Below are 20,962 nucleotides of genomic sequence, written 5' to 3'. Positions count from 1 at the left end.
ATTTAGAAACTGAAAAAAAAATCATCCTATAGGTGTTACCTCAGCTGTGCTGCTTGAAAGTTGCACATTAGTCATATAGCCAGAGCATTTTAATTATTCACCTCGTAGCTTATCCTCTTATAACCATAACGCATGCAATAAACATTATATGGCAAGTGCATTTCTCATTGCATTGTAGGAATTATACATACAGAAGTGCAGACGATCATTACACCACTGGAAAGTCATCTAAAATCTTCTTTTATTGAAAAAAAATCAATATGCATACGATTTACCATCTCTAGTGTTGGTTATTGTGTCTGTGCACTGTTAGTGTGTCGGTGTCCTTGGATCAGCCTCACACCCCAGACAGTTGGCCTATATCCGAGCCTTTGTTATTAACAAACAAGATTTCAAAGCCTATTATCTATGTGTTGATTCATGAATGCCATTTGGTTTGCCCTCCACGCTGTCACATTCCTAGAATCCTCTACCCTTGGAAGGAAAGAAAACACACACTTCTGCACACAAACAACACAGCCCACTTTTTAGGAACAGAATTGTCCTGGAAAAAATCAATATGTGAAGCTCACTTTAAGACACACGGCGCACTTTGTGGGATAAGACATATTCACACTCGTCCATATAACACGCTGTCCGGTGACTGTTTGCTGCTTTAACTGCTGTGGTTTATCATTTACATGTAGTGCATGCTCACAGTTATCCACACTCGTGATTGATGTCAGATTTGCAAAGAACTGAGTGTGCAGGATAGACTGCCGTATCTGCCATAATGTGTTTTTATCTAATCCACTGCATAAAGGATATTTTCTCAACACCCACTCATTTAGCCTTAAATGGCCAAACATGTTTTATGAGTGCAAGTAAGCACAGACCTGTCGAGTCACAGTGTGTCCTAAGTCAGTCAGTCCGTTGATAAGGCAAAAAACATCAGCTACATTTTCAGAGGGGTGCTCCCTGCTTGCTTTCACTCAAACTAGGCCTCACTTTCTAAAGTTTACATCAGTCTGATCTCATTCAAAATAAATGCGCTCGGGAAATCTGCATCATTTCATTCGGAGTGATTTTCTTCTCTGACAGTCCACTGCCTTCAGGGCCTCGCTGTCAACAGACCAGAGCTGGTAGTGCAGTGCTGGAATTTATTGTTACACATGTGTGAAGTTTGGAGGTAGGCAACCTCCGTCAGGCATAGGCTGGTTAAATCTTGTTCTGTCTGGTTGGGGCACGGTAGCCCATTTACATATATTATCATTGCACCACACTAGGGGGCTGACCTCCATGTGGCAATCAACTAAAAAAAACTTGTATTTTGTTGTGCTGGCTCATGCCGCTGTTGTTCCAGAGCTGGATATTCTGCCTTGGTATATAAGCTTTCGGCAGTAAAAGGAGAAATAGAAACTGGTGCACAATTTCAGAGGTATCACACACTGATTCCGCTTTGACAAGACAAAGTCGACATGTCACTCATATTTTAGATCTCCTGGACTGACTGCAATCAGTTAATGTGGTCAAGGGAATAAAGTGTTAACGCAGCACTAGAATACTCAACTGCCCTCTGATGAGCCTGTCACCCCAGTCCATGCTTCAGTCTGGACATTATATAAACAAAGAACAGCGCCATCTTCTGCAACTCACGTGTTTACAGTGACTCCCGTTGATATGTGATGCTGGAGCGCCCTCTGCTGGGGAAATGACAGACGGAATGACAATGCATTAAAACGTATGTGAACTCACATAAAAACCACCCAAAGTGGAATCAAGGCAAATCAGAATGTAAGATCTATCTAAATATTTCATCAAACTGTTTTTATAATTTGCCTTTGATTGCTTTGGTTGTCTGAAGTTTGATTCCCTGTACCGCCGAGCTTCATTCATAGTCTCTAAAGGAATTTGCCTCATCCATTCACATTTTCAGTGCTCAGTTGATTCATCAGTCTGTTAAAATCTGTTGGTCTCTTTTATCTGTATCTTCAAAATTTGGTTTAAGACCTACCTCTTCTGATTACTCACCTAATTTGCTCTTTCTCTCATTATTCACTCATGTGTTAGTTCATAGATGTGCAAATTTGAGGCCCGTCAGGTGGAACACGAAGCAGAGTGTTGAGGCATTTCTTTTCAAAGGCCTCTCCTTGACCTCTGTGGTTTTGATTGTCCCTCATTGGACAAGAAGCATCTGCCAAGTGAATAATTGTAAGGTTAAGTGTCACAAAGGTTATGGGTTGCCAAGTTCTGCACATTTTTTCCTGGATTTGTCCAATCCAAAGTATAACCTTTCACCAATCAGAAGCTTAAATTAGCATAAATAGGTGAACAGAGATGTAATTCTGTATAATGTTCTGTATAACAACTATTAAAAGCTATGACTGCTGCCTTGCAACATTTTCTGCTCTCCCTTTCCCCTTCTGTGAACTCATTAGTCACTGTGTGGTGATGTCTCTGCTCAAAACACATTCTTAACATGTTTGTCATATTCTTTTTCAACTTAACGCGGAGCAACTTAATCCTCTTCCAACGACAATGTTTTAAAAGTAACATTAAAAATTCGTGCCAACGTCTGTTTTTACTGACTTTAATACCTGTTGACTCTCATTGCATGTCACAGCATGGTTCACTCAAAGCTACGCTCCCAATATGATTCTGATGGCACCGCCAGTGTTTGCACTCAGTGTCTGTACGCAGTGATTGCAGTGATGCCAGTTGCACCTTGTCTTATCTTTACTGGAGTATTTTCATGGAATGATGTACCGTCAACTATGAATATGAATTTTGAAGCTTAATTCTGGCAATGTCCGTTTACATGTGTTTGGGTTTTACAGCAAACATTAAGTCTGCATGTGAATATTACTGATGGCGTATGGCTTTTTCACAGCAGACATTTTGACTTGTTGCAGTAGGTAAATCACAGGTGTTACTAATGACATTAGCAATCAATCCAGATCCTAAAACCGAAGCAGCTAAATGGAGTTGAGCCATTGGTCATTTTATTATTTCTGCCCTTGTTTTCCCCACTCTGACATGTGAAAACATCGTATGTGGAAATGGGAATATTGTCAAACCATACATTTTTCCTAATTCTGCATCTCTTGCATTAAGTGCATGCCCAGCAGTGGACGTACAGTACACATTTGCCATATCATTAAGTAATGACTGATTAAACAGCTGGTCTGAATCCTTGAGGTGGTGCAGAGCAGTATTGACTGGACTGCTTACAGGCAACACACAAACCATGTGACAGCGTGCTCCCAATCCACTTTGATTCAGTCAGCATCTGAAATGTATATAAAAAAAGACACAGTCTGAAAGTTAGAATTAGTAAGTGTCGAGTATTTCAGTAGAGAACCCCAGTTTCACAGCGGTTTCCTAGATTTAATCAGAAAAATGTCTATTTACAAGTTCAATTTTAACAAAGTCTGGATCTTCTCTGTTGTTTTGAATTAAGAAAATCATAAGAAGCACTGGACGGATTTCAGAATTCATATTCAGTACATTTGGTCTTTATATGTTGGTTACAAAGTCATCTGGAGCAAGAGTGACACAGCATCCTGTGCCCTCTGCTGTGGAGGAGGATCTCTCAAACACATCCTCAGCTGCTGCCCGAAGGCCCTGGCAGATGGCCGCTACTGCTGGAGGCACGATCGGGTCCTGGAAGCAGCTGCAGAGACAGTATCTTCAGCCATCAGCACCAGCAAGCAGCCTAAAAAAGACTGTCACGTTTATCAGGGCCAGAGGGAGACACACCCTCATCTGCATATGCAACAGGCCTCCTCACTTCAGCTGCTGACTGGCAGTTGAAAGTCCAGCTGGGCAAACAGCTGAGCAAAATCTTCCCAACAACACTCCACCCAGACATGATCATCTTTACACAAGGCTACAAAGCAGGTGATCATGTCGGAGCTCACTGTACCCCGAGAAGAGCGCATGTGCCAAGTACCAGGAGCTGGTGGAGTAATGTAGGAGACAGGGCTGGAAAACCTCCTGCAAACCCACTGAGGTGGGATGCTGGAGCTCTCTCCAAGCCTTGACCAAACAAGCCCTTAGCATGTCACTGAGGCTGCAGAGGGAGGACCTGGGGTCAACTGTCGTGGGTTGATTTCTGACCGAAATCTGTCTTATGTCAGAGTCTGTTGCATACTCTCCAAATAAAGCTGTCATAACAATTAATGTTGTGAATTTACAAGTCAAGTCAGTACTCAAGTTAGGATAAAAATGACCTGCTGCACAAGGTCAATCATTGTGCCTTATATATTAATACATTGATAAAAATAAAACTTAAAACTCTGTCAGCAAGTCTTATAGCCAGCATTTTGCTTTTAAAAGTCAGTTTCAACCAATAGTTTTACATGATCAGAGGGTATATATTATAAGCCTAGTTCGATCTGTGCAGTTTTTCATAGCTGGATGAAACTGTTTGGGACCCTCCAAAGCAAAAGAAAATGTCATTAGGCCCCCATTGCCACCCTTCCTTCTTCATAATCCCAGAGACCAAGAAACCCACCAGTACTCCAATGTTGGGCCCTTCTAAGAATTGCACCAATTGCACCTCTTTCAAGACCTAATTTAGGAGTTAAAAAAGTTTAAAATTAGCTTAAAGTAAAGTATAAGACACATTTGTCAGTGACTTACATGCACTAACATCCAAGTATAATAGTAACCTACGTATACATGTGATTAATCACATGCATAAAGTAGGAATGGCCTCAGTCACCAACCTGTTGTCAGGGTCACTGTTCTGTCTTGTGTCTGCCTCTACAGGATATTCTAAAACAGTCCACAGGATGGAAAAGGTGATTTCCATGTGTTTCGATTGAAATGCCACAAAATGGAGTTTAGCCATGTCTCCTCTTAGTGGCAGTGCTTGACATTTTGCAACTTTAACTGCATTTGAACTCCTCATGTCTTCTTGTTCATCTATGGATTTTTAACAGAGTCACCTCAAACTCATGTGATGTATTGAAAGTTTGAGATGCTTTTATGTGCTGCAGAATCCAAAATGCAATTTAACATTGTTAAACCCACCAGTTAGGGAGGAACAGAGCCCGAATGACGCTTCCTGACATCTTCACCGCCATCTGGGTTTGTTAAATGACCTCTGCACTGGCTCCAGACGCCTCTGTGTTTCCTTTGTAAACCAAAGACGTGGGGTAAGTCCTGCAATGAGGGAAGCATGTAGGAAAAGCCATCAACAGTCTGCTCTAAATCCTCTGGGTTCTACAGGATCTATGAGACTGCTACAGCTTGAGCACAAGAGCAGCCAGCCTGACCAAAACATAGTTTGTTCAAAAAGCATAGCATGATATGAATATATATCCTTATTTCTGCAGTGTGGCCACTTTACTGCAAAACTGATGAAATGACTAAACTGAGCAACTTACTTACAAACTTGTGCTGTTCTCAGTAAGCACAAACCCTTCATGTTCCCTTCCTAATGGTAATTACCAGTGGATACAGAGCTGGGGGAGATTTCCAAAGTTAAATCAGTATAGTATGTTTGACTTTGGTCCTCACTATTAAAGTGACAATATTTTGGATGTGACCATAGAGTCACATAGGTTCAGGGTTATATTTAGGTGCTTACTTTTGACAATAACATGAATCTTACTCGGACAGAAAAACAGGAGTCTAATGAAGAATTGAGCTATAGTAATGGAAAATGTGTTTTAAAGTGCTTAATTTTTGTTCTGCATGCTGTTGCTGTGTGTTAAAGGTGTCAGACAGCAGAAGGTGAACTGGCTGACTTTGTTCCTCTTCACCCGCTGGCGTCACAGCCCCTAGATTCTTGTTAAACAGGAACTTGTGGTCAAGGTGAAGCAGCTGCAAGCAACTGATTCTAGCAAGCGGACAGCTGTGCTCTTCCCTTACACTCTCACATCTGCGTATAAAAGTCAGACACAGAGAGCAGCTTTTGCTCTTTCCTTTGGAGACCACTGATCTCTGGATGCCTTGAGCCCACTCGCATATTTAACAACACTAAATGCTCATGAACCCGAAGAATCTGTCGCTCGAGAGAAAACCCTTATTAGCTTTGTTGTTGCACTCAGGAAAGAACACACAACAGTTGCTGGATTGATCCAAAATCTTCTGAAAATCAAAGTGGCTCAGCTGAATTCTAATTGCCAAATCTATTTAACATGATCCACAAAGCTTAACTTGATACACCTCTTATTAACACGGTCTTAGTCTTGAATGTTGCACCTATACAGGTAAACACACACAATTAAAAGATTTGTAAAGCAGCACATTGCATTGCCAGGAAAATACAGTTAGCTATTGCAGATATTACACAATAACAATGATTACAATAAAATGATGATGTATCTTATACACAATCTCCTTCACACAGAAATATAAAAGAGTACATTTAAAAAGCACCACAAAGAATTTTTTGTGGAACATATAAAATCAGTGGTTCATGGGAAATGTAGGATTTGTAAAATACACATACACACACACACCCCTTTACCCTTATAGGAATAATATAGGAACATCGCTTCCTTAAACAGAAGACACAAACATTACAGATGACATTCTTTAACATCCAAGTCAATCACAAGTCTCAGTGGAGCTCGATTCTCAAATATTGAGCCTGCAGCTTGTCAAATGTCAACCATATGCTGCACTTCTGCTCATCAGCCACTAGATGGATCTTTGGTTACTCTGGAGTATGTAAGCTATGACTGAGACACTTAGACATATCATATAGCTTTGTAGCCATACAGACAATTAGTTGGCTCTTTATCTTTAACTTTACTCTGTTTTGTTTTTGTTTTTTTTTCCTTGATATTCATTCTAACTTCCAGGTGAAGAGAGGTTAATTCTCCTCAGATTAAAACAACTGCAAGTGTTATTTACAGGTAAATAACAAAACAGCACTTTCATTTTATAGTTATTTTGCCCACAGATCATGTGTCTATTCATTGTGTATCTAATTCTTCCATAGAATTTTATTGCTTATATGAATTAAGTGACATCTTTTCCATTGTAATTGCTTTTGCTGTTCTCTCTTCTTTTTGTCCGTCTTAGTGAGCTGCACACATGAGCACACCCATTTCTCCTTCAAGAAAATATTTGCTCTACAAACTGAACGTGTTTGCTTGCTTATAACTGAAATCATTTAGCAGGTTGTTGTCTTAGTTCTACAGATACATCAAAACAGCTCTGGGGGCAGAATTAAACTCACTGGTTGTAATAATCCTCACTTCTTTTTTCTTTTTCTTTTTTTTTTCCTGGCCATAGCCTCAGGGCACATTTGCACCCAGTGTGTGTGAAAGGTTTTAGTTGAACTCTGGAGTGTTTACTCCTTTGGCTCGGTTCATTTGGTCAGGTGAGAGCATTTGAAATAAAGTAGCAGCAAATAACAAACACAGCAGAAATGTGAGGCTCTATTCCAAGAGACCTGTGCTGCAGCTCATGACAGAGCTGAGAGCAAACTGAACAGGCTGGAGTCAACAAGCTCAAAACATCAGGTTTTGTGTTATTTCTATGTATTTCTCTCACATCTGGCCACACTGATGGACTGTTAATTTCATTATCTGTCTACCATACCTGTGCTTTCCTTATCTTATTTAACCCTCTCTTTTATCTGCAGTCAGTATCATTTATTCACCAAATTAAATGGCCAATACATCGATTTAATATTGCACTTTCAAGAACTTGGGGACTTGTGGATAAAAAAAGTGTTAAAGTCAAAGCAGCAGAGGCTGAGATATCCTGACATCTAGTCCAGAGTATCAGTCCAGCTCCAAAATCACTGGATCCTTCACTTCCATAATGAAACTGCAAATGCCTGACCTTCCCTGGAGATGATTCTCTTGTCTTCCAAACTCCACACAGGTTACACTGGTTTGTCTGTTAAGGCCCACATTTTTCAGCCATCCATCTCACGCAGATATGACAGGACAGATATGCCTCTATTTCTTTTCTAGCATTTCACTCATGCTTGAGCTTCTGGTTAGATGCGACAGTCAATCAAACAATGTCATTCCTGAATGTAGCCTGTGGAGACACTGATGGAGGACTGAAGCTGCTGCTGCTGCTCTGCTAATGCGCTGCTTTATCTGTGTACACACTGGGTTCATTTTTCAGACTTCAGAAGGATCCCTCCAAAGCCACAGAAGACATTACACAACTGTTTTAACAGGCTGCATGATACTCCCTATGATGAGTAAAGTTAACGCTTTCCTGCCCAAAACTGCCAAACAAATTATTGCAATGCTTTTTGTAATTCGGTGTAATTGTTTAGTCCACCTGGGGTACAGAAAAAATACATACTGGGTAGTTATAATGGGACAAATACAGTATGTAAGTCCAAAGGAAGAACAATTTTTGGGTTTTTCCACTGGAATTTTTAAATTACTGAGAACATATTTTAAAATCATGTGGTAGGGCGATATTGTCACTGTAACAAGACATGTAAAGTGTGGAAGGAGGGGTAACAGTGCTGATATTGTAATGTGATTATTTATGGTATTAATTTTAAAATTAATATACACTGACAAAAAATACATTTTGTCCAATTACTTTTTAATAACTTCCTAAATAAGCTGTATTTATTATCTGTGATGTTCATTACTATTGGTACTGGGGTTACAAAGCATTCGACTAAACCTGCGCAGTAGCTCTTGAACCTACTATAAAACAGTAGTATATAGTATAAAATGTATGTTTTTAACTGAGGAACAGTAATGTTTTGGGGTCGAATGTCATATACTGTTCATGCTACAATCGGCGTAGGTGTTAGACACAAACTGTCAGAGGAGAAGTTTTCATGTTCTGTCAAATCATTGAATCATAATCAGTAAAGGAACTGACGGCATACTTTCACCCTAAAACACACCTCATGTATGCATGTTCATCACTTTTTCACGGTTATATCTTCTAGTATGTTTTTAAAAGCCTGTGAAGCCCCTATCGACACCCCTCTTTCCCCACTCCCACGCTTTGCATTGTTATGTATCCAGCATAGATTTATTTATTAAAATTCACTTTATAAAACCAATATGAACAGAAATAATAAAGGCCTTGATACTTGATTTTAGGGCCCCTGTATTAGATGGGACCTCAAGTTCAGATGTAATGCAGCTGTTGCCCTTAAGCCTCCATCACTTAAGTTTATGATGCACTTCAATGATGATTACAGTATTAACAAGCACATTTACGATTAATTAGATTACCACATTCTAATTGCTGCATGGTGAATATTGGAACCTTTTGGCCCCTCAGGGTCGAGTTCAGCCTTGATGGCCAAAATTCATGTGAATCAGTTAAGGTCATGATCTTTCAATAATCAAGGAGAGAGTAAACAAGCTATTCCACAAATAGCATGTAATCAATCAAACTGCCTTGTAACTATCATATCCCAGCCTCTCCCCATGCCTGTTTCTACATCTGCCTGTCTGCCATCTGCTCTGCAGCTACTTCAATAATAGCATGCAGCTGCAAAGGAGGGGGGTGGGGGGTGGAAGGAAAAACCCAGAGGGGCGAGAGGTAAAGGGAGGGCAGGCAGGCGGCGGGTGGGGAGCGAGGGAGGGAGGAAGAAGGAAGAAGGGGGCGGTGAAAGCAGAGCTGTGATGCAGACAGCGAATCACATGAGCAGAGATCTGTTTACAAATTGAGGGCTGTAGACGAGAAGTGGAGAAGAGAGACAAGGAAGAAGAGAGGAGGAGAGTGAATGTGAGAAGAAAAGACAGGAGGAGAAAGGAGAGCCTGGATCAGAATTAACATTGTCTTCCTGTGTTATATGCCTTCCTGTGTTCTTTGTCCAGAGCAGGAAGGCAGCGGATGAGATGAGTCGCTGCTTTTCACAGGAACACTGAGGCTGCCCGCCTGGCTGGCCGTGCTGCTGGGAAACCCATCCATGTCCTTCCCTTTGTCTCTCAATAATTGGCCACAGCAGGTTTTAACAGCCAGACAGGAGGACAGCGACGTGGAGATCTAAAAGGAGAGGACAGAGGAGAGAGAAGAAAGGAAGAGAGAGGAGCAACGAAGAGGAGGACGGGAGGGAGAGACTCGTGACAATGTTTTGACGGGGAGACAAACAAAAAAGCAGGGACTACGCTCAGCCAGAGGTACATAACCAGAGTGTTGGATGAGATTTGGAGTATATTTTCTCTTACTGTCAGTTACATTGGTGTCTCTTTATCCAGAGGCTCACAGGGTCATCTCCAAAACTGTTTTCTTTTTCTGTCAGTCAAGATTACACAGGAATGCTTACATTTCTGTCTCTGACACACGTACACTTGTTTAGGAGTCTAAATCTCAATTAAGGTGGACATTTGTATGACTTTTTGGGAGTAAATCATGACTGCAGACTGAAGTCTCAGTGTTCAAATGAACCTGATGCCTTCTTGAGGAACTGGGAGTCTCTCCTCAGGTCTGCTTGCCTTTGACCACAAGGACTGTACACACAGCACATCCACTCTATCAACTATCAGGGTAAACTAGTCTGAGCCTAAACAGTAGTGGATGCAGAGGTCGAAGCTTCTTCTTTTGTGGAAACCAGACTTTGTTATTGGACAGGTCATGACCCCAATATTTTCTGGATTTACCAGCTGAACGTCTACACATTTAATGCATCCACATTTAATGCATCCTGACCAGTGGTGTAACGGTAAGTCTCCTGGAACCAGTTGCAAGTTTAAACTCGACCTAGTAATAATGTGTTAACTAAGTGGAGATTTAGAGTTGCACCACACAAACTAGCTCTATTTCGTACGTATTTGCCCTCAACAGGCTTCCTCAGTGGCTTTCTGAGGGGAAAGAGTTGAAAAAACAAAGAGGGCACCAGCTGCATGTGGTCGGGCACTGGTGCACAGGAAGTCATGATGCATTTATGGGGAATTGCCCTGTGATGGCAAACTACCCCTGTTGCTAATACCATGAGGAAGATGACCAGCGTGTCTGTGAGGACGTTCCTGTGTTATCACTGCCTCTTCAATGACAACACATACATTTCTGCCAACTGCTAGGCTAGTATTGCTCAGGCAATAGCTGTCACTAGCTAACAGTAGCTGGCCAGCTGTAGCTACATCATGACTTGTTAGCATTTGCAAAGCTGGTGCTAAGCAACTTCCCTCGCTGGCTTGTCCAACCGTGGTCAATCTACATTGGCTGATATTCACAGAGGTTTTGTTTTGCTGGTGCCCAGTTGGCGGACTACACTTTAGGCTCGAACAACAGTGGTTAAGTTAATCCAGGCTATGCGCTATGTTCAGACAACTGCAGCCTTGTTTCCTTTACTGTGCCAGATTTTTTGCCATCAGGACCAAGTGGTATGCATGCAGGCCACATTGGCTTCAAACTCTTCTAATGGGCTTGTGAAGCTTGAAAGAACACAAGTGGCGAGTTAACGTACTACACTGAAGCACAGGCTGTTTTTCAGCTGTAATACAAGGGCTTACCTTTGCCTTTCTGGGATGGAGTTGCATCTTCTCTCCCTAACTCAGGTGTGGTCAATGAGGGTGAGTGAATGTCGGATGTTCGCTGTCTCCCTCAGCCTCTATCACCCCAACCCACATCCCTCATTCCACCAGTAACCTACATGCTTCCACACTGCTGCACCGATACATGGGCTGTTTCAAATGCATGTCATTTGTTGGTCAGAGGTGTCGAACTGAGGGATGGGATTGCTTCTCTCTCCCTCACCTGTCTCATATGAGGTGAAGAAAGGGGAGCCGATGTCTGATGCTCGTTCCTTCCTGGGCTCTCATCTTTATGTTTTCTCTACCATAACTGCTGATCGTTGCATGTTTACAGAGGCTTGATGGGTAAACCCAACAAGGCTGACGTGTGTACTCATAGAACTAGAGTTACATCCAGGTAACTATTATTTCGTACATAGAGATTATTTTAGGAGTCAATATTTACACCCAGTAAATGCCAGGTGTTACTAACCTACCAGCTAACTAACAGACCAAGCTAACGTTAGCTTGCTAATATATAACCCTCTTCAGAAGTAACATGATCAAAGTGCTGATTCTGAGACATGCAAACTTCTCCATTTATGCAAAGAAGTGATACCTATATTGACAGAGGATTGGCTGCTCAGTTATAATCTATTGTTTGCCCTCCTAAAACTGTTTATATAAAGTTATACTGGAGCTTTTGATGATACAGCAACTTCCTGTTTATACAGCTGATTGCTTTTTATTGGAGAGTGCTACAGATATTTGCTAGCAAAGGATTTCCACATTACTAAAGTCTTTACTAGTACTATTTCATTTTTAGATTTGTTAAATGACTAATTTGAAACTAGCTAGTAGTGTCGAAGACCTTATGAAGAACTTTCCAAACAAACATACTACTGCATTTATGATTAGATGGCACAACTCAATCCTAATGTGAACTTTTACATGCAGTTATGACCAGTCAGAACTGTAACCACAATGTGTTTATTATGTGTTCCACTGTTGTGACCTCTAAAGGAAGTTCTTAATGTAATCAGATTCTACCATTTTTTCAACCAAAGCACATAAAACCAAAGCTAATATTCCTTTTTTAACAGTGCTCAGGTACAATCCTATCCAGTCTGCATGCATTTGCACAGTGGCCTACCTTTTAGTGTTCCACTATCAATGATTTACAAACATCGTGCTAAGATTACGGCTGCCTGCACCCAAACCCTCTTTCAGACCTTCCCAAAAACCCACCACTGTACAGGTGAAGACTACACCTTCCTGCTGTGACCCTTATCTATTACAGAATTACTTTTGAACCAGAGGGTCAGCACCACAGTATACTGTAAGTTCTGGCTCTGGACATTAACAAATAGTTAACTGCTATGGCTTAAGGCATTTGTGTGTCGTGTGGAATGAAAAGTGCCATGTTCAAGCCCCTCAGGCTGAAATCACTCCTTTCTCACTGAGCCCAAACTCCAGTGAGTAACTATTCTCAGGCCAACAAGCAAGTGGAACACATTCCTTTATGACGCAAGGATGGTTGTAAAAGTTCACATGAAAGTGCTTTGCAGCATTGGAGAGGTGCTTTTGCTGTGGGATTTGTGAACTTATTTCCTCTATGCAGCTCTTCCACTTTCTCACTCACCTCTGATTCAAACACAAAATTAGAAATTAGGTTTTCTACATCCTGACTCCACATGTCACATCTCAGCTTTATCTCAACCAAACTTCCAAAACTTTTTGCAGCTGAAGAAACCGTACAGTGTAAGCAGTATTCCATTGTGATTTGAAACACGAGTCTTCACGGATGCAGTGTGCCAGGCCTTGGAAGTTGCACAGATACATGCACACATATGCCTCCTAAAATCCTTACCCACATTCTCACCATAGGAGTTGGACACAGGTAAAGTATGGGATTGCCAATATGTTTGTCATGTGGAGCATGGAAACACACTGGCAAGGCTGAGATGGAGCTGATTGGTCTAATATCACACCAAGTAGACAGAAGGATCATAGACCTATGCTCCACTAAGAGTGAAATGGTGTATTGCAGAGATGTCCAAACAAATTCCCCTAACTTAGTAGTGGGCCACTGGCCAAAATCAAACACCTATTGCATTGTTAGGGTGCAAAATGATACTAGGATCCCAAATTAACTTGACTGACTGACTTCCTGCACAGAGAATCACTCTGCCATGGTCAGATTAGGTCAAATAATAATTATGGATCCTACATATTTAAAGATTTTGATTTGTCTTATGGTTTTTAAAGTTACTATTATTATTGTTTTCCACAAGAAACATCTGGTGGGCCAAATCAAACCTTATGGTGGGCAATCTTTGGTCCATGGGCCCCACTTTGGGCATCCCTATTTGTCTAATACCCTGTGTTTTTTGACTACTCAGGGTTCAGCACAACAGGCTGTGACATTATCGCCTCATAAAGGTGTTATGGAAAACATATCACCAAACACTTGAATATTTACACATCCAGCAGACATGAACAACATTAGCATACGAGTGACATTATGCATTAGCACCAATTGAATGTTCTTTTGTTCTCCACCAACACCTAAGAAATATATCTGGCTCTAAATGTTCAATTATGTTCACCAGCTACTTGCCAGCTGTTTCTGTATGCCATTTGTTGCTGGGCAGGTATTGTACTGTATTGTATTGTATTATACTCAGAGCTTTTTAGATGAAAAGTTGCGACTGTAAACGCAAAACAATGTTCTTAAAGAAGCTACAATGTTCTGGAGAGCTGAGGGGAACTCCAGAATTGGGTGATAAGAATCTGTGGGTTTGTCAACTGTCACATTACTCTCAGTCATTTGAGCCATTGCGTAATTCTAATCTTAGAAATTAAGCTGAAAGGTTCAAATGACCTGTCAAAGTTGTGGTCGACCAGCTTTTTGGGATGTAAGTTGGGTTTGGTTACTTCAGTAACCCAAGACAGAAAGAGAAACAGTCCAATAATCAGATCATTCATAAGGAAACATGGAAGCTCACCCACAGTAATAAAAATATTGCTAAATATTTATGCCAACGTCATTCTAAGCAATAAACAATGTCGCTAAATGTGCTAATGCTTTCAAATGGATTCACAGTCCTTAAATACCACGTGTCAAACTCTCTTGGTGAACTTTGTGTGGCAAGCCATCACATTTTTCTTTGTCATTTCTGCTGTGTTTCGAAATGCCGCATGATGTCGGCTACATTCCTGACATGTGGATTAACTGACTGCAGCCTTGTTCACTGTGGTAATTCATATTTAGAAAATGGCATTTTCGTATATTTTCCAATTGCAATTGAAAAGATGAATGTGTATTTGCACCATTACCAACAGTGAACTCCTCCCATGAGTGCCTTGTTCTTTGTGTGAAGACTCAGAACACAGTTGGTTTAGACTCACATGCTGGCCAATACCAATCTTTCATGAAAATATATGTTAATATGATGGATATGATGCAGTTTGGTTCCCAGTAGTATTTATTGTTGAAACTGTTAATACTTCAACATCTGTAGGAAGTTTGAATTAAATTTTATTCAGCCTCCACACAAATATGCATTAGTACGCATTATTGCTACACTTGTGCTGGTAAGCTATGAATGCATATTCAATGGATAGCTCAGAATGTCTTTTTCTACATCCTGTTTCAGAGGCTTTTCTGAGGAGATCTTGTGCATTCTTGTGATAAAAATCATCTGTGATTGCAGTGAAACTTCTCTTTCTGTATCCCAATACAAACATACTTTCTTCTTCTTCTTCTTCCTGGTAGCAAAACCACGCTGCTTTAGCTGCATTAACACAGCTTCTGTCTCCCGTCTTCATTCTGTGTAATCTTTTCCATCTATCTCGTCCTCTCAGGGTGTCTGTGTGACCTTGGATTGCAGCAGAACATCGACCCCTACTGCAAGATGACATCTGAAGAGCTCTTCCACCTGCCGCTCAATGTCTATATCATCATCCTGGGCATTGGCCTCTTCATCCTCATGCTCAGCCTCATCTTCTGCTGCTACCTGTTCAGGTAAACCACAACAGACAAAGCTGAGTGAGAGCTCCTGTACAGGATTCGCAAGTGTCAGGAAGAAATACCTGAATTTAAACTGAAATTAAATTGTTAGCGAAATATGTCTAATTAAACGATGCACCTAAGTTGCATTCTGGGCCGGTTTCATGTGTACAAAGCATACTGGCTGACTATGTGCATCAGCAGATAGCATTTTCCATTCTCTGAGAAATCAAACTTATTGCAGACAATGCAGAGGCCTCTCACTGTATTACATGGAAGCACATCACAGCATTGTCAGTTCACAAAGGTTCAGGTGAGCGCTGCTTAAGGCTATTACAGGCAGGTTGGGATTAGGTCAATGAACAGCTGCTGGCTTCCAGAATTTCTGGAAAGACCTGTTCAAAGATTTACCGTTGCTAAGGTTATGCTTTGTTAATTTATTCGGCTGACAGACATCTGAAAAAATTTTAAGAGACTGTGGGACTATGTAAAGTTGGTAGATATATTGTATCTAGTACAAAGTTGTCAACATCTGTAAAATCAGTCATTTCCAAAAAAGTTTCAAACTTGAAAATGGACTGAATACAGTTTTTTACTTCACTAAGCCCAAAATAACAGTTATCAAATGATGCTTCATCAACTTATGATCAACTTCATAAAATGGAATTTCTGCCAGAATTCTTATCGGGCACATTCTTGAAGGTGTTATAGATCTGCTCATGGTGAGCATAGATGCACAGGCTGTTACTTGAATCTGGCATTGTGTGAATTCCAGGACTGCTTGAAGGAGCATCTCAGCTGATTCATACGGCATGACAAGACATGTCCTGAGGAAGACAGATATGGAGCCACCACATGCATAATAGAATTTTTGGACTCAAAATCACAGCATGATATTTCTTTTGTTTTGTGCTTCACAGACTCAGGCGACAAGGTTCAAGAGAACAGTATGGTTACAATGAGGTAATACGTGAAGCCTATATCCAGTTTCAAATTGTAATACAGACTATATATATGCTTGTTTGACTGGTGAATTATATGCATTTTGTCACAAATCCGTTCTTGTCAACAGGTTGTTTTGAAAGGAGCAGGGAAGAAACTGAGCCTGCTTGGTGTAAGTTGAATACAGGGTGCATGGGAGGAGCACGGTTATGAAGCAGTTCAAAGGAACTGTGATCATCAGTGCTAACTGGATAATGGGATCAAATGAATGTGGAAACATACTGTAGTGGTTTAGTGACTCAAATGATGGCTGCAATTTTCAGCAACAAATTTACTGCTGCAACAAGCTACACTAAATCTGTAATTTACTGGAAAAACAGGGAAGTGTGTTTCACCATTATGTTTGGCAAAGTTGCCCAATAATAGCTTAAAAATGCTGCACATGTAATCAACGTCTGAGTCACCGCTGTAACTGAAATTCAGAGGATAACCACACAACCAAACATTAGATTTTCTGTCATTAACTGGAAGTTAAAAAAAAGGGTAAAGCATGTTTTATACCAAATACAACAACAGAATGTTGTTAAGATTGCAGTATTTGTATGAATAAGAGGTTATAGCAGTGATCAAATCATTGCAGTGCAGTCATGGAAAATTGTTATTGGTGATTATTTAAGCAAAGAATGAAACAGTAGTAGCTGCTGAATGGATGCATTATCATCTGACTTTGCTTTAACATGGCTGAACTAAGGAGCTGTATCAGGATAGGCATTACACATGGCAGTTGATGATTTCATAACCTCTCATTTCCCCTTTTCAGCAAACATGTGCAGTGTGTTTAGAGGAGTTTCGCTCCAGGGACGAACTTGGAGTGTGTCCATGCTCCCATGCTTTTCACAAGAAGTAAGTTCAACAACCTTGCTTGGTAATTATCAGACTTTCATGAGATCAGACATTTGACTCCATGTTTGTGAACATGCAAATGTATTTCAGCTACAGTCAAGAGGAAAACTCAATTGATTCATTTAATAAATTGGCAATTTTGCTTACTCATACATTATGCTTGAGACTGAAGATACATTGAAACTCTGCGGAATGACACTTTTAGAAAAGGCAGTGTCTGCAAATCCATTGTCAGTGGCTCCATAGGCCTCACTTTTCAAAGTGCAAAATATTATTTTGGCCTCGATTTCTTAAACTTTTGCTGAATACTTCCTAATGTGGAAAAAATGTTGACTAACCACTTCAAAGGAATGACTCATAAATTCCACTCTGTGATGGATTCCTGCCTCCAAGTTAACAGCTGAGGCAATCAGAGGAGCAGAAAAATTCAGAAAAAGATATTGAGCAACTTTTTCAGGGAGCCTTGCAGAAAGTGACGAGCGCATTCCTGACAACATATGTCCTTGCATGTTTGAACACGAGCATACTTTATGTAACTGAGACCTGTTTTGCCCTGTAGCATAGGTGTGACATTGACAACAGTGCTTTTGGACCGGTTTGCATCTGTCAGACATTTCTCAACGTGATTCACCAGAACCTGTGAACTGTACAAATATCCTGTACGTCTGTCGGTTCAGTCCTGTTTCACAACTTCTATTTCTTGTCTTGATTCCCAAGGTTTCTGCCTAGACCCACCTGTGTAACTGCGTACTTTGTCTTTGAAAAGGCCAAATGAGGTAATACGTCTCTCATCCATCTGCTTTTATCAGGTGTCTGCTAAAATGGTTAGAGATCCGCAGTGTCTGTCCCATGTGCAACAAGCCCATTTGTCGCCTCCAGCCTGATCCCCCACAAGCACCTGAGCGGCCACAGAGTCTCCTGGAGGTCTGAGAGGGGAACATACTGTATGTGCAGCCGACTTCACACTCTCCAGTCAGTTGACACCTGTCATTATAGAGCATCCTGTTTCACTGGTCCACAGATTGTAGTTTTAGTAATGCAAACATTTACCGAGGCAGAGCCAAAGAACCTACTGTACTGAACTATATGGAGGGAGATTGTAACACTGAGACAATAACAGATTAAGGCTGCCAAGCCTTGATCCTCCAATTTTCAGTACACAGACAAATGCTTAAGCTAATGCACAAGTGCCTTAAAGCTGCAGATCCTTAAAATACTAATACTTTTTGTTCAAAATATCACAATGCAATGCTTCATCTCAGCTGAATGTACTGTATTTATTGTCATTGTTAGAGACTACACCTGTCAGCAGTAGCAGACAGTGATGATGATTCATAAAAAAAAAACAAAAAAAAAACAAAACCCAAAAAAACAGTTTACTTCTTGTAAAAAAGTTATGGAGCAAACAGTGAATGAGTGAACAATTGTGTACACAGCCTTGAATTTTCTGGCTTCATTTCACTGCCAGGATGACAGCGCACCATAAATCCTGAACTCCAGGGCTTCACAAAGCTCCTTCTCAATCTTATCGAAGTCCATATTTTTTGTAGCAAGAACGCTACAGCCCGCCTTTATGAAAGGGCTTCAGTTAAATGAATTCCTCAGCCTGGAGGAAGACAGTGGTTAGCTTCTCCCCCTGAAGTTTGATTTAATTGGATGACTTGATTATCTGTTGTGGAAGAACTTAGGAGATAAAACTTCTGTTACAGTGCTATGTGTGACATGAAGACAACATCAGCACTTACCATCATCATCAGCACCATGGCGCCATCACCAAAAACATATTGTTTGCATCATTATCAGAATACAGAGATACCAGCTAATCGTGTCACCCAAACATTTGTGTTGGTCTCTCAGCATGTTGGAGTGTTAGTGCTGTAACTCAACTAAAGAGATTATTTCTGTCCCTAAAGCAGCTCTGCCTCTGAGAAATGTTTGAATGATAAACTCCAGTCTGCTTATTTTCAGTTTGCCCAAAAATGACATGCAGCGCCACATGAGTATGACGAACGTAAGAGGCCTGGAGCATGGAAAGAAGAAGATTCCACCACCTGACACCAGCTTTGAAGATATCAGACCCTCCTTTGGCTCTTTGTTGCCCCACATTTGACGGCAAAGGCAGAGACTGTAATGAAAGATGTGCAATTGTGGAAAAGAGCACTTTTAACACAACAGAACATAACTAACAAAAATGGTGTGTGTGTGTATTTCGACTGTAATCTTCCACTGTCTACCAGTCAATCAGCTCTGACTTACTATGAGCAGACTGGAGTTACAGTGTGTTGCCAAGCTGAGTGAAGGTAGTGAAAAGCCAACTACTACATGCTGTCACACCTACGTCCTATTCAGCTACAACTAAGGGTCCAAAGTGACTCAACCACTAAAATAACACATATATACATGTTTTTTTAAGTTATTTGTTGGGAACCTTTTGTATCATAACCGGCTTTCAGTAAAGGTATTGTGTGTCAGTGATGCTAAAACACGTTGACTGTCATTTGTCAAACAGTGTGTGATCGTTGCCAGTGGGACAGAACTGAACCAACCAATTTTCAACGAAATCGTAGCTCCCAGTGTCAAAGAAGTGCTCTGTACTGTAGTGATATAAATAGACGCACTGCGCTGATATGAAGAGCCTGTTTGAGCTGGTTTCCTGTCTGAGCATGTACCCTGTAATATACCATGAGTACTGTGTAAAATTGTAAATGCTTTTAAATTTTCTGACTTTAGAAAAACAATACATAACCGGTGTTTTGATAAGGTCGTTTGGATCCAAGACTTTTTTTTTCCCTCCCTAGTTTTGCTACATGTCGACACTTGAAACTCTTTATTTGTTTATCATCATTATGATATAGGGAAAGGTTATACCATTGTGCTATTGGTGCCCTATCTTTGCTTGCGTGTGTGTGTGTGTGTGTGTGTGTGTGTGTGTGTGTGTGTGGGTGTGTGTGTGTGTGTGTGAGAGAGAGACTGAAAAGTTTCATAAAGTGCCACCTCTGATATACAGTTTAATGTGGATGAAAAAAGTCATCATACCTTAATTCTCTAAAGCTAGTTGTTGTTCTTCATCTTTAAATGTATTTCCAGCAGCATGCTGTATACTGCATACTGTGAGGCGGAATGCTGCCCTCTGCAGTGCATTAGGTGTTGTTTTTATTTTATTTATCTCAACAACTACTGGATTAATTGCTGTTACATTGTGTACAGATATTTATGATGTCCAGGGAATGAATCCTACTGACTACTACTAGCAATGATACCTTGACATGTTCCCCTGGTGCTACCACACTGACCTTTTTTTTGGTGAAAAGTCTCATTGCCTTTAGGATGGACTGCCATCACATTTGATGCAGACATTCTTTTCCCTCTAAGGATGAATTGCAACAGCTTTGGTCATTTAAATATTTCCTCTACCACCAGCATTTATCAAATACTTTGCAAAACTAGTGACATTCATCTAAACAGCACTTTGTTGAATGCCAATTAGCTAACGTTAGCATGCATATGCACTAAAGTAAGATGGTAAACATGGTAAACATTATACCTGCTAAACATAAGTGTGTTAGTATGCTGACATTAACATTTATCCATCAAAGCATTGCTGTGCCCAAGCACAGTCTGGCTCAGCTGCTAGTGTGGCTGCAGACTCTTTGTCTTGTTAGCCAAAGGTCAGTGGAGTGCAAATAACTCAAATTTGCTTGTAATAAGT

General features: G+C 40.7%; 1 protein-coding gene across 5 annotated transcripts; it reads left to right on the top strand.

The window, feature by feature from the left end:
• The first annotated feature begins 9,500 nt into the window (after positions 1 to 9,500).
• LOC143327871 (RING finger protein 122-like) lies at positions 9,501 to 20,017 on the top strand. 5 transcript variants are annotated; one of them, XM_076742467.1, is made up of 7 exons: positions 9,501 to 10,064; positions 15,264 to 15,423; positions 16,329 to 16,371; positions 16,481 to 16,522; positions 17,171 to 17,253; positions 18,063 to 18,225; positions 19,222 to 20,017. In XM_076742467.1, exons 2-6 carry the CDS (start codon positions 15,314 to 15,316, stop codon positions 18,181 to 18,183), a joined length of 399 nt encoding a protein of 132 aa, XP_076598582.1. In that variant the 5' UTR covers positions 9,501 to 10,064; positions 15,264 to 15,313; the 3' UTR covers positions 18,184 to 18,225; positions 19,222 to 20,017. The 5 variants fall into 5 exon arrangements, with proteins under 5 accessions (XP_076598582.1, XP_076598581.1, XP_076598577.1 ...); XM_076742466.1 differs by having other exon boundaries at positions 9,570 to 10,064; positions 18,063 to 18,197; XM_076742462.1 differs by having other exon boundaries at positions 9,578 to 10,606.
• Positions 20,018 to 20,962: the final 945 nt, after the last annotated feature.

The sequence above is a fragment of the Chaetodon auriga genome, chromosome 11 (genome assembly GCF_051107435.1).
Source record: "Chaetodon auriga isolate fChaAug3 chromosome 11, fChaAug3.hap1, whole genome shotgun sequence".
NCBI classification, from domain to species: domain Eukaryota; kingdom Metazoa; phylum Chordata; class Actinopteri; order Chaetodontiformes; family Chaetodontidae; genus Chaetodon; species Chaetodon auriga.
This window is presented reverse-complemented; position numbering and strand designations above follow the sequence as displayed.